Source organism: Mesoplodon bidens (assembly GCF_964165515.1).
Source record: "Mesoplodon bidens genome assembly, chromosome: 2".
Lineage (NCBI taxonomy): Eukaryota > Metazoa > Chordata > Mammalia > Artiodactyla > Ziphiidae > Mesoplodon > Mesoplodon bidens.
This window is the reverse complement of record NC_138177.1, coordinates 19,942,623-19,958,896: the sequence shown is the minus strand read 5'-3', so window position 1 is coordinate 19,958,896 and position 16,274 is coordinate 19,942,623. Positions and strand designations below refer to the sequence as shown.

General features: G+C 46.8%; 1 protein-coding gene across 3 annotated transcripts in view; it reads left to right on the top strand.

Moving 5' to 3' along the window:
- Window positions 1-3,053: 3,053 nt before the first annotated feature.
- DUSP10 (dual specificity phosphatase 10) overlaps window positions 3,054-16,274 on the top strand; it is a 43,579-nt gene continuing 30,358 nt past the window's right edge. The window contains exons 1-2 of one of the 3 annotated variants that reach the window (XM_081225872.1): window positions 3,054-5,750; window positions 9,299-10,155. In XM_081225872.1, coding sequence (XP_081081998.1) covers window positions 9,342-10,155 — 814 coding nt within the window. In that variant the 5' untranslated portion in view covers window positions 3,054-5,750; window positions 9,299-9,341. Of the gene's footprint in view, window positions 5,751-6,447; window positions 6,520-6,977; window positions 7,090-9,298; window positions 10,156-16,274 lie in introns of those variants that run through there. The other 2 variants (XM_081225871.1, XM_081225870.1) reach the window with 2 other exon arrangements.

Genomic DNA, 16,274 nt, shown 5'->3' with positions numbered 1-16,274 from the left:
GGGTTCTAGGGTTGAATAGAGTGTCTCTGGGCATGCATTTGAACTCACCTAGCTTCCCCAAGGGCTGGTACTAGCTTTTTTCATACATAAAGCCCCCTGGCCTGGCATAAAAACAGTCAGATGGTGTGTGGGTCTGAGCTGCCCCTCACGGAGATGCACCAAGGTGAGCAGCCTGACTGCTTCCCTCTCATCCCAGGAGTGCAGGTCCAGCATCTGCTGGGGACAGCCATACTGAGCCTCAGTACTACCTCATTTTTTGACTGCAAAGATTTCAACAACTCCTTTCTGTGGCCAGATTCTGTTCTAGTCTCTTTAGCTCATGAAAACAAAATGTCTGGAATTGGCAACATTTCCTCTGCTTGACCAGTCCTTGCCCACTCTCTGCCCAAACATACCTTTCCCAGCCCTGTAATCAAAACTTCAAGGAAATAATTTATGAACAAAACGAAATTACTCCTGGGATATATCCAGAGAAAACTCTAATTTGAAAAGATACATGTACCCCAATGTTCATTGCAGCACAATTTACAATAGCCAAGACATGGAAGCAACCTAAAAGTCTATTGACAGATGATTGGATAAAGAAGATGTTGTACATATATGCAATGGATTACTACTCAGCCATAAAGAAAGAATGAAATAATGCCATTTGCAGCAACACAGATGGGCCTAGAGATGATCATACTTAGTGAAGTAAGTCAAACAGAGAAAGACAATCATATGGTATCACTTATATGTGGAATCTCAGAAAATGATACAAATGAACTTATTTACAAAACAGAAATAGACTCACAGACACAGAAAACAAACTTATGGTTACCAAAGGGGAAAGTGGGGGGACTCCAACTCTAAATTGGAGTTAAACTCTAAATATGCTAACAAACAAGTGATGTGTAAACAGTGGGAGTCCCCAGAGACAGACACTTAACATCTGCATAAACAATTCAGAAGAGGATTGAACTTAGGGACTTCAGAGGAGACCAAATCAGTAGCTAGAAAAGCGGCAGATGAACCAGGGTATGCATCTAAAAAAATCCAACAATTCAAGGGCACATATAAGAAAAATGCTATTCATTCATTCATTCACTGACTCATTCATTCATTCAACAGAACCTACTGAGCTCACACTGTGTGCTAGCTCCCATTAGGGAGGGGATAGCAACACGACAAGGCGTGGGTGGCAAAAGAGATGTCATAGGCCCTTCATCGAATCTGTCAACCGAGCCTGCAGTCAAATCAAAACACTGACAAAGTTTAGAGCACTATTTGGGAGAATTCTGGAAACCAAGTGGAAGATTGACTCGGTCCCAAACATGGAGGATGCAGTGGTGAGAGAGACCACACGAAGACATAATGGACTCAGAAGTTCGGGAGAAAGTAGAGAAAAAACAGCAAATTCTTACAAGGAGGCAATTAAAAATATCCTGGCAGTCTGGAGGCTGAAAGGGACATGATAAAAGTTTATAAAATCACAGAGACCATGAATTAAATAACACAGAATGGTTAAAAGCAGATGCTCTGGTGCCGGATTGTCAGGGTTCAAATGTTGCCTCTGCTGCTTTCCAGCTGTGTGACTTGGGGCAGATTACTTAATCCGTCTGTACTTCTGTTTCCTCATCTTTAAATTAAGGCTAATAAAAGTACCTACTTACAGCATCCATGTAGAAGTGAAGATTGAAATGAGTTAATGCCTGTGGATCTCTTTCAACTGTGCTTGGCACAAAGCAAAACACTAAGAAATGTCACCTGTTTTTTTTTTTTTTTTTTTTTCCAAATGACAGATCTTTAGAATCAGTTCAGTCAATGTTTAATTGTAAAGGAAATGAGGCTCATTCTGACACACTCGGTAATCTAAAGGGAACTTGTAATATCCAGAAGCGGTACCATCCTAACTTGCTAGGAGATGCTGAGAAGGTTAGATTAATTCCTTCGTGTTAGACCTGCAACAAGTCCTGAGGGGTTTTAGGAATGCTAAGGGTGCGTGTTTATCTTCTATCTTTGCATGCCACAACACACAACACAATCCGACACAGCCTCCTGGGGCTGGGAGACTCTGGATCTGATGGCATTTCCTAGTGAGAAAATGATTGCTCAGTTTGGCAAAAAGGGGAAAATGTTAAGTCTTTGATGTAGCAACACATAATAATAATAGGCCATCCACTGCAGAGCAATGCATTGCCAGAAACCAAGAGCCAGTGAGTTAGTTTTTGTTTGTTATTCTCCCAAGGAAATAAGTTGGTGTCAGTGATCCACACACTTGGGTTTAGCCAGAATTCTCTTGACAAAGAGCAGTAGGTATTTGTGAGGTCACAAATGGCGGGTGAGTGGAAGGGGAGGAAAAACTAACTGCCTGGAAAGGGGATTTCTCAATGCAGTTGAGACAGAGAGCTTCTTAACTCCCCCAAGCCAACTGGTCAGTCACCAACTCTACTGTCGGGTTGGACTTTGAAATGAGGGCTGAGGTCAAGTACTGAGGTCAAGCATGGTGTTGGGCCATGCCCTCTCCATTCTCTGGGTCTCAGATTGGCTTCATGGTAAAACAGTGGACCGGGATTAAAAAAAAAAAAAAGAAGAACACATAAAAGTACCAGAATCTTACTTTGGAGTTTCAGGAATAATATATTCATATACATCTCAAGTGTGGAGGAGTGGCAGGGTGGGACGTGGCCTCAGAGCCCCACCAGCTCACTGTTGCCTGGATTCACTCATCCCCACTTGCATTGCATCCCTTCTCCCTCTGGCTCATCCTAACACAGTTTGAAAACCACTGGCCTAGATAAGCTCTAAAGTCCCCTCCAGGTCTAGCATTCTGTGGTTCTGGTGCCTTTGGCACCAAAGTGACCTCAAATTGAAGGAGCAATTACAGGTTCTAGAACAGCACTGGCCAACAGAAATATGTAAACTGCGTAAGTCAGTGGAAATTTTCTAATAGTCATAGTCTAAGAAGTAAAAACGAAACAGGTAAAATTCATTTTATTAACATATTTTATTTAACCCAAAGTATTCAAACTATAAACAATTCAATATGTAATGAATTTAAAAGTAATGGAGATATTTTACATTTTTTATATGACGTTTTCAAAATCCAGTGTGCATTTTAAACTTACAGCACATCTCAAATCAAACGTATCACATTTTATGCATTAAACAGCCACATGTGGCAAGTGGCTACCTCACCGGAACACACAGATAAAGAACCTTAAATGCCTCAGAGCCTTTTCCTGAGTCCCAAGTGCACTTTACCCATGAATAAAGAGAAAGATGTGTATAGACCTCCTGTGTTCAAACTGACGGACAGTGAGACAGGCAGATGGGTCCACTTCTGTTTCCTTCACCCGCAGGTACTGCAGTGGTCTCCTCTTGCAGGGGATCCTTCTCCTCAGCCTTCCTCTAGGCCTAGAAATGTCACAGGATAGTTCAACAGGCTGGTCTCAGTGACCTCAACTGCTTGCCCCCTCACTTTTCTATCCCTCAGCTCATTCCCCACTTCTTGCTGATTTAATATCACCTTTATCCTGCAATTTCTTCTTGCTAAATTTTCTCTAAGCCTTTCTCTGCCTTCATTCTTGTACCTCCAGGAATCCACTTTGACCTTGAGTATTATTTTGAAAACTTGGCTCTCACCCAGTCCCAACCTGCTGCCATCACTTCCACATACTTAACCATTTGCGTGAACATAAAGGCAGTCATTTAATTAATACATTTGTTTGACATTATCCGTATTATGTCTTATATGCTGGCTTAAGTTAGCTTCATCTTTTTTGCTTTAACACATGGTGTTTTGCCCTGAAAAAAACAATAAATATTTTTTTCATGATGTTTGTTTGTAGGAACAAAGAAATGGCTCGGTACAATCATGTTAGAACACTCAAATGCAGAGAAGATGCTTCACTGTTTCTTTGGGACTAAAACTGAACATTAAGGCTTTGCTGGTGATTTGTACACAGATCAGGTTCATAGCCATTGGCTGGTTGGTATTACAAATTTAAATCTAAGGGTAGTACTTCAGATACTATTTCCACATTTATGACTCAAAAAATGGAACAAAATCACCTCGTTTTGTACAAAAGAAGCTTAGAAGAGTAGTGACTAAAAAAAAAATCCATTTGTAATCTGTTTTTTTTTCTACCACTGTAATTTTAGTATGAACTATACACTTAGAGATGCTTAATTTAAAAAATAATTACATCTTTGTATATGTTAATAACATATTTATTCCATGTTTCAGGCTTGATAAATGATGAGGAATTTTGCCATCTTTCCCAATTTTTCATCCTGGATGGCTTAGATTCTTAGCCAACTAAATTATAATAATTCACCAGTTTGAAACTCTAATAAAATAATCATCTCATTCAATGAATTACATTTCTTTTTAAAGTTACTTTCCCCTTCTGGGCCTTGTAGAAAGGCTGTTAAGAACTATTCTGCAATTGTATAAATTCCTACTTATTTGGACTTAGATACTGATAGACACTGAGGTATTAGCATTAAATTCATAACTTATAGATCATACGTACTTTTAAATAGAGGGACCCTATTTGCTAAAGCAAAAAGACAATGCTTTTTTTTTTTTTTTACTGAATGCCCTATCTGCAGAGGATCCTATTTTTCTCCCCTGAGTGCTTGCACCAGAACTTTTTCCTTTTTCTTCTGAGCTGGGGTCTTACTATTTTATATATAAATAAATACAGTGACTCTGGATGAACAGATACAAGAGAAGAGAGTCAGAATCAGGACTTATAACCAGAACTCTCCAACCTTGAGTTAGTGAATTTTTTTTCAATACTTATCTATGGATAGGAAAAGGCAAGCTATTAAAGTTCCAAATAGATCCAGGGTTAGAGCCTCTGGGAAGTTCTTTTCTGATTTCTGTGGAAATTATCCAGAACCCACCTTTCTTGGCCAGGACCTGCTGGTCCCCAAAGGTGTAAGGATCAAATGGTGTACCTTAACCGCTCATTAGTTATCATTAAGGGGTAATGTCTATGTGTGTTGGTGTGTGAGTCGGGGGGCGTGGGGCAACAAAAATGCTTTCCTGTTTAAGATGATTGCATGCATTTACTTCAGTCTGAAACACTGTCGTGAAACCCGGACTGTGTGTCTATGCATATATGGGAATATGAGAATATATATATATCCCCAGAGGTACCCAGAGGGATCTCTCAGCTCATTGAGCATAGCTGGTCAGCCGGCCAAGGTTTGGCATCTTCAGATTTCAGATCTGCACTTAAAGCCAATGACATGAATATGTCACTGCCACTTAGCTTGCTTATTAGGCTTGGATCCTGAAGTACGTCTCTAAACACCTTCAATCTGGTAAGAAGAAATCATAGTCAAAATATTCTCTAGCGCTCTCTCAGACAGGAGAGGGGGGAAAAGGAAAAAAAAGCTCTATTTCTTTAGGGTTCCTTGATGCAAACTCTCTGCAGTTCATCTCATCTCCACTTCTTTTCGTACCCCAAGACTTTCCCGCAGTTTCCCTGATATTTTCCTGATGATGCACAGGCAGGCTCGCCATCCTCCCACCCCCTCTCCCCCCAGTCCAATCCCCTCTTCTGCCGCGCGCCTCAGCCGGCGACCACTCCGGCGAAAGTCGCGAGAACCAAGAGGGGAGCGCCGCCTTCACGACGCTCCGCCGGCCACACTCAGTCGGTTATTTACTCAGCTCCGGCTCCTTTCCGCCAGCCGCCGCTGTTCCAGAAGCTCCGGGCAGGCGGTCCTCGGCTCGCTGGGGCCCTACGCGGTGGCCGGTAACTGCCGAGGCGCGCGGGGAAGGCGGGCTGCGGGCCGGTGGCGCGCGGCTCTGAGGAGCGGGGCGCGGGGACCCTGCAGGCGGGGTGGGAGAGGGGGCGCGGGCGGGCAGAGGGCCAGGCCTGGGTGGCGGGGCAGACGCGCTGCTGGCCCCGGGACGCCCGGCCTACGGGGTGGCTCCTGTGCCGCCCCTCGGGGCGCGCCCCCCGTAGCTTCTGGCCCGGGTCCAGGCCGCCGCCTCCAAGCAGCCCTCCGCAGCCCTGCCTTCGTGCTACGGGTGGAGCCCTGGTAGGCAGGCGGGGAAAGCGGGGGCGTGACCGGGGCGCAGATGTAGGAGAGCCAGAGGGCGCCGCGCCACCTCCGCGCCGGGTAGCAGTAGGGCAGCCGGAGGGGCAGCGACGTCTGCGGGCGGGCGGCCGACGCTTCCTGGCGGCGCGGGGCCGAGGGGGTGGCCCCGGAGGACTCGGGCCGCGACGAGGCTGGAGGGCCTCACTGCCCGTGGGCGGACGGCCGGCTCGCCAGACGCCCCAGAGCCCAGGCCCCCAGCGCGTGGCTCCAAGCCGCGGACTGGAGAAGAAGCGACGCCCCTGGCCGCGTGCTCGCATGCATCCCCCCGCGCGGGTGGCTCGGCGACATCTGTGAATCTTGGGTTTATCAAGTCACGTCGAGCGACTCGGAGAACCTGCTTTTCCCGCTGGGGAGAGTGATCATTCTCGTTGCCACTTGCCTGTAGAAAGTTACTCCAACACGTTTGATCATCCGTCCAGAGTAAGAAGGGAAAAGAAATAGCGTGGTCTGTCCCGGGATGAGGGGACTTAGGGGGATCCCGCCAAGTGGGCAGAGCCAGTTTTAGCTGGAGCGGCGAGTCCAGCCCATTGACAATCCAGCTCCGGAAAGGGTTAACTGCATCCTGCCGGTTCGGTTTACATGTAAATAGAGAGCAGCTGCTCCGCGCGGGCCCCTGTTGGCCCTTTTAAGTTTTTGATTGGTTGCCAATGACATCACCGCCCGTGTTATAACACTGTGGACCCAAAGCGGCGTCGGATAAACCCTCCTTAAGGAGGCAAGGCCACGCCCTGGCTCCGCCCTCTCCAGCCACCCATTGGCCGCGAGCTGCAGCGAAGTAGCGGTTAGCTTTCTCTGGATTTCTATTGGTCCAACGCGCCGTCGGTCGGCAGCCGGCCCGCCCCCTCAGAACCTTACATTTACAGTGTAGCAAAAGAGAAAGTAACTATGTTGCTGCTGGAGATCAATGAAGCCAAGTGAATGAGGGCTGAATGTGCGAATCCACAGCCGAAGCGGAGCGCCAGATAGTGGAGGGTTACACTTATTTATGAAGTAAGTGGAAGTCACCGTGGCTACTCCTGAGAGCCCGGGAGTGTAAGGCGGTGTGAGTGTGAGTGAGTATGTGCGTGAGTGTGTGTGTGTGTGTGTGGTGTGTGTGTGTTGCGATGCTCACGGAAGAGCCACAGCAGGTGAGGTTAAAGGGTTCCGGCTGTTGGCTCACGCTGCCCTGTGCGTTTACTCTCTCTGCAGTCTACTTAGATTGGGGGCGAGGAAAAAATGAGGTTTGTTGGGACGCTTTGCGGCAGTTTTAAATGCCAGGGACTTGTTAGTGCGCTATGTTGCGAAGGGGGATGTTAAGTTCCCCAGGAGTGGGGAAGGAGCATTCTCTAACCACTTCGTTTTCTTTCCAGCCCCTGACTAGAGGTGGAGGACGACTAGCGAGGGAGAGGGGATAGCTCAGTATTTCTCTGGGAGGTATCCTAGGCTAGTCTGGATGGTTTCACGGGCAATATATATTTACGCCCGACCCTCTGCTGCAGGGATACAGATCTCCTTATACACTCCGCGCGTGTGTGTGAGAGAGAGTGTGTGTGCGCCGCGCACTCCGTGTGGAGGTGGGGGTCCCAGCTTGTGTCTCCGTGAACACGCTCATGCGTCCCTTTCAAGGGAAATGGACTGTTGATCCTGGGAAGTACCCTACCAGGTAACACAATAGCAAAGACTTTCACTGCTTGGTCCAGCTGGGAAACAGCTATAGCTTCTGGAATAGTACTTGCTCTTCAAAAAATACTACGCAAGGGAGGGAGGGAGGGAGGGAAGGAGGGAGGGAGGGAGGGAGGGCAAGGGAGGAAAGAAGGGAGGAAAGAAAAGAGGAAGGGGGGAGAAAAGGGGTTGGATCCTTCTTGTCCATCCAAAGGTGGTGAGAGAAAGCTGAGTCGGTGGCGATCTGTGGATGTGATAGGTGCGTGCCCCTGTGTGTGTGAATGTGTGGATTCTGCCTGTGACACTTTGGCTCTGTGTCAGAGAGGGGTGACAGTCCTGTGTAGAGGGATGTTCGATGACATTTTCCCAGACATCTCTTAAAGTTCGTTTAGATGAGCTACTCTTGCATGGGGTTTGGGTTCTTTTCTGTGTGTATGTCTAATAGGAGAGGAGCCATCAGAGCCTGGGTGTGGAGTGCCCCTGTGCCTACGGGGAGGAAGGAACTGTCCCTTTGCACGCGCCCTCTCATGAGACAGGAGGTAGACCCCTGAGCAACTCTTTACTTCCCACAAGGACGGGCTCATTGGGAAGTTTTCTTAATGAATCCATCCTCTTGAAGAGGGGGGATATCTGTGTGGGATTGAAAGATGATGCATAGCGTCTGCCTCCCATTGAGAAGATCTCTAGGATGTGCCTGTGGGGAAAGAAGGAGGGAGGAGAGTTGAAGTGGTCCTTTTCTTAAAGGCAGAAGTGGAGGGGTGGTGCAGCAAGGGAGCCATCCAAGGGATGGATCTGCCAGAGTTGGGGTTTCCACACCTGGCTCCTTGGCTTGAGGCTTCACTCTAGGAGACTAGTTTGTAATGAAAGAGGAAATGCAGATTACTTTATAAGAGGCTAATTGGAAACATGGGAGGTTTTAATATGACTTTGTTGTGCTTTTCAAAGGACTCAGTAGAATGGAAAGTAAGAATAGCTGGCAGTTAAAGAGATTCACTTAGGGGGATGCTTTCATTTTGACGTGCAGAAAGTTGACATCCGCCCCCGATGTATATTTAGCTGCCGTATATTCCCGTGAGCCATGCCAGCACTCTTGGTCATTCCTTTGCCTTTGCAGTGGGTGAAGGAATTACATGGAAAGTATGCACGGGTGGACGCATGGGTCTTTCTCAGACGGTTGCATTATACTTCTGCCCAGGAGATGAGGCCCAGAAGAGTTGCCTCTTAAGAGCCTTCCCTTCTGTCTTCAGCTTTTCTAATTCTTTGTGCTTTTACCTTTTCTCAGGCTGAATTTGGATGTGGGTCCATGACAGGTTGTGCATCAACATGTGCATAGACTTTACACCTAACCTTAGACTTATAGCAAGAACTGGGGGGTCCTCAGGTTTGCATCCTCTCTGAATCCATAGCAAGGAGCTTCAGGCTTTGAGAGTGACAGGATAAAGGGCACTTAGGACGACTTTGCTCAGAGGGATGCAAAGCCCCTTCCTAGGGATTGGATTCAACTGCCTTGTGTGTCACATGACTTTATTCTTTCTTTCCCCCCTCCCCTTCTTTACAGACTGTCTTGAGTTCTTCTTGAATTGCCAGTTTTCAGCCTCCTCATGCCTCCGTCTCCTTTAGACGACAGGGTAGTGGTGGCACTGTCTAGGCCTGTACGACCTCAGGATCTCAACCTTTGTTTAGACTCTAGCTACCTTGGCTCTGCCACCCCTGGCAGTACCAGCCACCCTCCTGTCATCGCCACCACCGTTGTGTCCCTAAAGGCTGCGAATCTGACGTATATGCCCTCATCCAGCGGCTCTGCCCGCTCCCTGAATTGTGGATGCAGCAGTGCCAGCTGCTGCACTGTGGCAACCTACGACAAGGACAATCAGGCCCCAACCCAAGCCGTTGCCGCCGGCACCACCACCACCACCACCATTGGAAGCTCTACCACCTGCCCGGCCAACCAGATGGTCAACAACAGTGAGAACGCAGGCTCTCTAAGTCCATCAGGTGGGGTGGGCAGCCCTGTGTCAGGAACCCCCAAGCAGCTAGCCAGCATCAAAATAATCTACCCCAATGACTTGGCAAAGAAGATGACCAAATGCAGCAAGAGTCACCTGCCGAGCCAGGGCCCTGTCATCATTGATTGCCGGCCCTTCATGGAGTACAACAAGAGTCACATCCAAGGAGCTGTCCACATCAACTGTGCCGATAAGATCAGCCGGCGGAGACTGCAGCAGGGCAAGATCACTGTCTTAGACTTGATTTCCTGTAGGGAAGGCAAGGACTCTTTCAAGAGGATCTTTTCCAAAGAAATTATAGTTTATGATGAGAATACCAATGAACCGAGCCGAGTGATGCCCTCCCAGCCACTGCATGTAGTTCTCGAGTCCCTGAAGAGAGAAGGCAAAGAACCTCTGGTGTTGAAAGGTAATGCCCCCACCCCCTTCCTGAGCGCAGTCCTGGTAAGCCTGCGGTCACTCTGGGTTTTCTCTTAGAAGTAACAGCATCCTCCTGCAAAAAAACAAAACAAAACAGAATTGCCTTTCTTCTTCTTGTCTTCCCTTCCATGCCCTGTCAATTATTTTGGGGTTGGGAGAGAAACCCAGCAGCCTTGAACTGAAAGCCAGAAGATTTGGGCTCTGGTCTTGATTCACCTTCTCATTTGCATTGTGCAAGTCATTTCCCCTCTTGGAGACCGTTTTCTCCTCTTTCTCTAAAGGGGCTTTATGACACCAGATGGCATCTCCAGTCGTGCCTGGTCTGGTAGTTCTAGTCCAGTCAAACTAGCTGGAAAGTTCTTGTCTCTCAGACTTAATCAAAGTTGATGGAACAGAGGAAACCGCAACTGTGGTGAACTACAAGTAAACCTCCAGGTACCAGTTTTTTTGTGGGAAGTGCTTCCTCTTTCTCACCACTCTGAAAGTGACCTTCAGGAAGGGCAGAGAGCCTTATTCGAAGGTCCCTCAGAAAGTATAAGTTCACCCCAAACATCCGTTCCTCTGCCAAAGCTTCAAGGGACAGAGTCATTTTTATGAAATACTCCCCATCCCCCCATCGTTCCTTCTGGCGTCACCTGATGACCGTTGGCATCATGGCTCCTCCCAAGATGGGGTGGCGGGTCACTTGCCCCACTGAGCACAGAATAACTGGCAGGTCAGTGTCGCTGAGCCCTGGCAGCAGGAATTAATTGCTCCCTGGTCTCTGGGCTCTTTCCACACAGCATTGCATAACCTAGTAGTGGAGCCCACATCCTGTATCCAACCCAGGTGTGCTTCTTTGCCCTTGGATGCCATCCTTTGGGGCACTGCACACCACGCTTCATCTTCGGTGTCTTCTGTCAGGGGGCAGTGGTGGTAGTGAGAGACAGGCATCTTGTTTCTTCTCTTCCCAAGTGTGTTGAGTCAAGGCATACAGTCTGGGCCACATCACCAGCCAGTCTCGTGCTGTGTGTGGACCAAAGACGTCGCTGGGTTCCCTTGAACACCTTGCATATTTAAATTGCAACAGGCCATTGGGCTGAGCAAGTTAGTAGTTTTGCCTTTGTGGGCCAGCTCTGCCATTCTTCTTCTTGTCTTCCCAATGGTGCATTCTGCCTTTTGTTAAGCAGTGTTCTTAGAAATACAGTTCTGAATGTCTTTGACCTCATCCCCTCTGCTCACCTTTACTGCCCTCGAACCTGCTCTTGTTGGGCTCAGCTAGCACAAAAGTATGGCTTTCCTTGGGCTGGTGGGCCCTCAGGAAAAGGAGAACATTATGGAAGTTGCATCCAGAGAGTTCCCAGCAGCTTCCAGGTGTTTTTTTTTTGGTGCTGCTGATGGGTTTTCTTGGGGTTACAGATATGCTCAGATTTCCTCTGTGTACCCCTGTATTTTATTGTTTTGTATTCTTGTTTGGCTGACTTTGAGTGATTCCCAGTAGGTTTACCCAGCTAGCGTTCTGTCCCCGTGATCTTGGCTTGTCTCATCTTTTTTGGATGAGAAAATACAGTCTACAAACTTCCCATTTGTAATAGTTTGTCTTGGGGAGCCAAGAAGGGGAGAACCAATGCAATGATCTTGAGGGTGGTCTCTTGCTCATGTAGAGTAGATGTCATTGAGGGAAAGCAGACCTTTTGTGTCTGTATGACCTGAGGACAGGCATCAAATAATCCACATGAAGATGACCCTGGACATGAACATAGGGTGATTAGGAAGAGGTGGAGATTCTACCCTCTACTTTGCAGTGGGCATTGCTGTGTATGAGTGTGGCTTGTCAATCACTGGGCAATGAATCTCCTAGGTGTTACTGATCAAAGTGGGGTTCCTTTCCCCCTCTCCGGTGGATGCAGCTGAGAGCTTGGGCAGCCCGCACTGTTCCTCAGTGTCAGTGAGGAAGATTGCCTCAATGGGGCGGGGCTGGACATGCTGCTGACATCACCACTGGGTGCCTGGGAGGCCGCTGTGAGGACTCATCATTTTCGGGTTGGTGAGACACAGCGGCGGTCGACCTGGAAGACGCACTGGTGGTAGAGGTTGGATTATTTGTAGTTTGGGGGGCTCTTTCTTCAAATATCTGGGAATTTTGTTGAATATATGTAGTTCAGGAGCAAAAGGGTCAGTAATCTACTTTATTATTTTTGTCATTATTATTTTGGTCTCTTTTGGGGGAATGGCCTAAAATTGGGACCACGATGGGAAGGAAGGGAAAGAGATTGATATTCGAATGCCCCTAGCTACCCTTTCATCTGGGTAAACCAAAGGTTAATACCATAGCACCACTGAGGTGAAAAATGGGGTGGGCGTCTCTCAGAAGGCATAGCCAGCAACTTCTCCTAGGTTCTTGAGTGGGTCAAGCAGACCATTCTGGTCTGGCTTCTCTGCTGAGGTTTATTTTAGTAACCCCCTCCATTAGTAATGTAAGATTTTATTTTAGCAGGAGTGGTGGTGGTACCATTTTGGAATGAGTGAGTTTTGAAGGGTAGATATGGGGTGGGGGTAGTTAGAATCGAAGGTCGAAACTTCTAAGGCTTCATTAATTTATTTTCAGAGATTTCAGTATAATCTCGGGTAATTTATGGCTGACCCATCTGATTCTCTGGTTTATGTTTGTAAACACCGGTTGCTACCCTCCCTGTCCAAGTTTTATGTCCCCCTCTTTCAATGCCATGTTCTCCATTTTTGGTGCTGCCTGTCAAGTAGAGCGGCTGCTCAGATACCATTTTAGTAATGCTGTGTCAGGTTGGGAAGAAACTGATCAGAGGCGCAGAAGCCCCTGGGATTAAGTTCCTATTCTAATTTACAGTCCCGTCCCTGTTGTGACCTATGTCTGAATCTGTGTTTTATTCTCATCTTCCGAAGAATAAATGGCATCAGACCTGTGCTTCTATTCAACCTGGCAAAAATTGATCCAAATGAATAAATATTTAGAGACCTACAAAGTCTTTGAAAGAATTACAAGCTGTTTTACACAAAGTTGAGGCTTAATGTGATTACTCACCCAACTCAATAAGGAGGCTAGACAGTTCTGGGTTTTTCAGAATGAGAGCTACCATCTTTGCTATGATGTTTATAAGGCTCCCTTTCTTGTTATCAAGGCTGTGTTCAGGGAAATCGTTTGTCCTTTACCTATGTAGGAAAGGATAGTCTACGATCACCTCCTCTTTAAAGACAGTCTATGCCTTTAACATTGTTATTATGAAGTATTTCAAATATAGAGAAACATAGACAAGCGTATCATGGGCACCCATATACCTAGTACCCAGATTAAACAATTATTAATACTTTCCCTATTTGCTGTCTCTTCTGTTCTTGGTTGTTGAAAGATTTTAGAGTACAGACAATATTTGACTGTATTTCAATATGTTTCAGGTTTAAACTTAATATTTTCAAATTAAGAAGGCTGGGAATATTGTATCGTACAGTATGGACAACATTTTCACTCCTAAACCCTGGTGTCATGTGCCCAATGTTGAGAGAGTTTCCAGCTTGAAATTCCACTCTGACTAACTGGCTCTCAGGTCTATGGAGAAGCGTCACCCCCGCCCCCCCTCAGAGTGGGAGGTTTCCAGGCACCTCCTTGGGGGTCTTTAGTGCTCCTCTTCCACAAGGGTCTGTCAGGACCCGTGCCTGTACTTGCTCTGTGCTGTCACAAAACAAAGAGTGACTGATTGCTTCATCCTCCAGCAGGCCTGCCTCTGTATCAGAGACATTTATTGGGGGGAGGGAGGGAGAAGAGTGAGCATCAGTTCAGGAGGCTGATGTGTGGGGAAGATTCCATGACAGAGAGAGTGAGCTTCTTACGCTAGAAAACTTTCCTTCGCAGCTCCTGAAATGAGCAACATAGATGGCGCATGTTCCCATAGTCAAAAAGGGCTCTGAAGTAGACACTTGTAGGCAGTGCTGAGTCTGATGACAAGGTGAAGGTCTATGCTCAGAAATCAGAGACCCTGGGGAAATATTCTTTCTCTTTCCTGCTTTGTTTTGTGAGGGGAACAAAAGTCTTCCTCTTGTCTGGCAGGGATGTTAGGAGGATTTTTTTTTTTTAAACAGGTGGAATAAGGGCATAATATATACTCACAAATGTGTTATTCTGAGCTTCTGTTGAATATCCAAACAGGCTGAATATTCGCCTTATAGCAAATGGTGGAGAGATTCAGGCAGGACTGGGGATCCAGCCTGTCTGGGCTCTAGTCTTGGCTCGCCCCTTACTAGCTCTGTGCCCTTGACTGATGGCTACTTCACTTACTTCCTTGCTTTCTTCATTTACCAAAAAGGATATAACAGTAGCTGTCTCATGGTGGTAGTTTAGATATTAAATGAATTAATGGGTACAAAGTGTCTAGAACAGTTCCTCATACAGGGTGAACACTCAGTACCTGTAGCTTAATATGATTACTGTTGGTCGAACAGAAATGATGGTATCAGTAAAAGTGCAATTTTAGCTCCTCTTCCAAAGGAGTGCAGATAACAAGCTAGGTCTAGCTGTGTGTGTGTGTGTGTGTGTGTGTGTGTGTGTGTGTGTGTGGTGTTGCTAGGGCTTAAAAATAACTTGGTGACTGTTACCTAATTTAAGTAGCATACAGTTGGAGTGCCAAGTAATTACAAAGACGTGTTGGGTCAGGAGGCCAGAGTAATTTGGGCATATCCTCGAATTATTTATTTGTAGGGGAGTTTGTAAAAACGTGATGATAAATCTGTCCAACGAATGTCCCATAACTAAATAATGAAAGTATAAAGCTATTAAGCGTTGCTTTTTCTGGCCTCTCATCAGGCTGATTTATTTTTGGAATAAGGATTGTAGTCTGACTATAAAAGGGGAGGTGGGAGGAGCGGGAGTGTGCTTCATCTTGAAAAGTTCTCGGAGCTTTGAGTTGTGATGAGATGGAAGGTGGAGGGAAAAGGAGGAAATGCATTGAAAGACCCTCTCATGTCTTTAAGTCTTGAACCCTCCCCTGAATTGGTTCACATTTGCCTATACCCTCTCTAAGCTTTTGGATGTACTATTCTGCTTCCTAACTGAAACTGAAAAGCTGTTCCCTGTTCACTGTGTGTTCAGCAGAGTGGCGTTTAGCTCACATACACCTGAGCTCCAATCGAGGCTTTTTCGGCTGACCAGCTAGAGGTGTCCTTAGGCAACTCAGGTTACCCCTCTGAGCCCGTTTCTCTTCATTGTACAACAGGGATAATTCCAACATCAAGGATGAACTCAGACAATGTAAATAGAGTGTCTGGCATGTAGATCGATCTCAGTAAATCAGGTCCCTGGGCTCTGCTCTCCTACCCACCATGGCCTTTCAGAACTTCTTCCATAAGACTGGGTGGGGGCGCGGGAGGGGAATGGGCCCTTGTTCTGAGCACAGCACTAGGGCGCATGTTAAGTAGGAACCACTTGTCCTCAACCATTCAGATCAGTTAAGTTAACCATCTGGCTTCTCAAGGACAAGTTCAAGAAACTCCTCTCCTAGCAGCGGTAGATGATGCTTTTAGATGAGAAAAAGCAGGGTAGAGGAAGGGAGATTTGGCAAAATCACAGGAGCAGAAACACTCTCTACCACGCAGCCTTGTGGTGCCTGTGCTCTCAGGAGCTGGCGTGTGCCTCTGACCAGGAGCTGCCCCTGCTTCCTTCATCCCGGTGTAAGCGGCAGCCAGGCTCTCCCTGGCTCAGCATTGCTGAGGAGGAGTATGGGCATAGAAATGTGTTGCTTTGTAGTCCCTAGGCGATTGTTTTTTTAAAGATTTTTTTAAAGATTTTTTTTTTTCTTGATGTGGACCACTTTTAAAGTCTTTATTGAATGTGTCACAGTGTTGCTTCTGTTTTATGTTTTGGTTTTTTGGCCACAAGGCATGTGGGATCTTAGCTCCCCAACCAGGGATTGAACCTGCACCCCCTGCATCGGAAGGTGAAGTCTTAACCACTGGACCGCCAGGGAAGTCCCGTCCCTAGGCAATTTAATTCTAGTAGGTAGATAAAGGTACACGACACACAAGGGGCAGAAATTCTAATCCCAGGAGAGGTCATGTCACCTCTTCTGAACTCAGGTACCTCAGGTTTTAGAATAGGAAGGGACC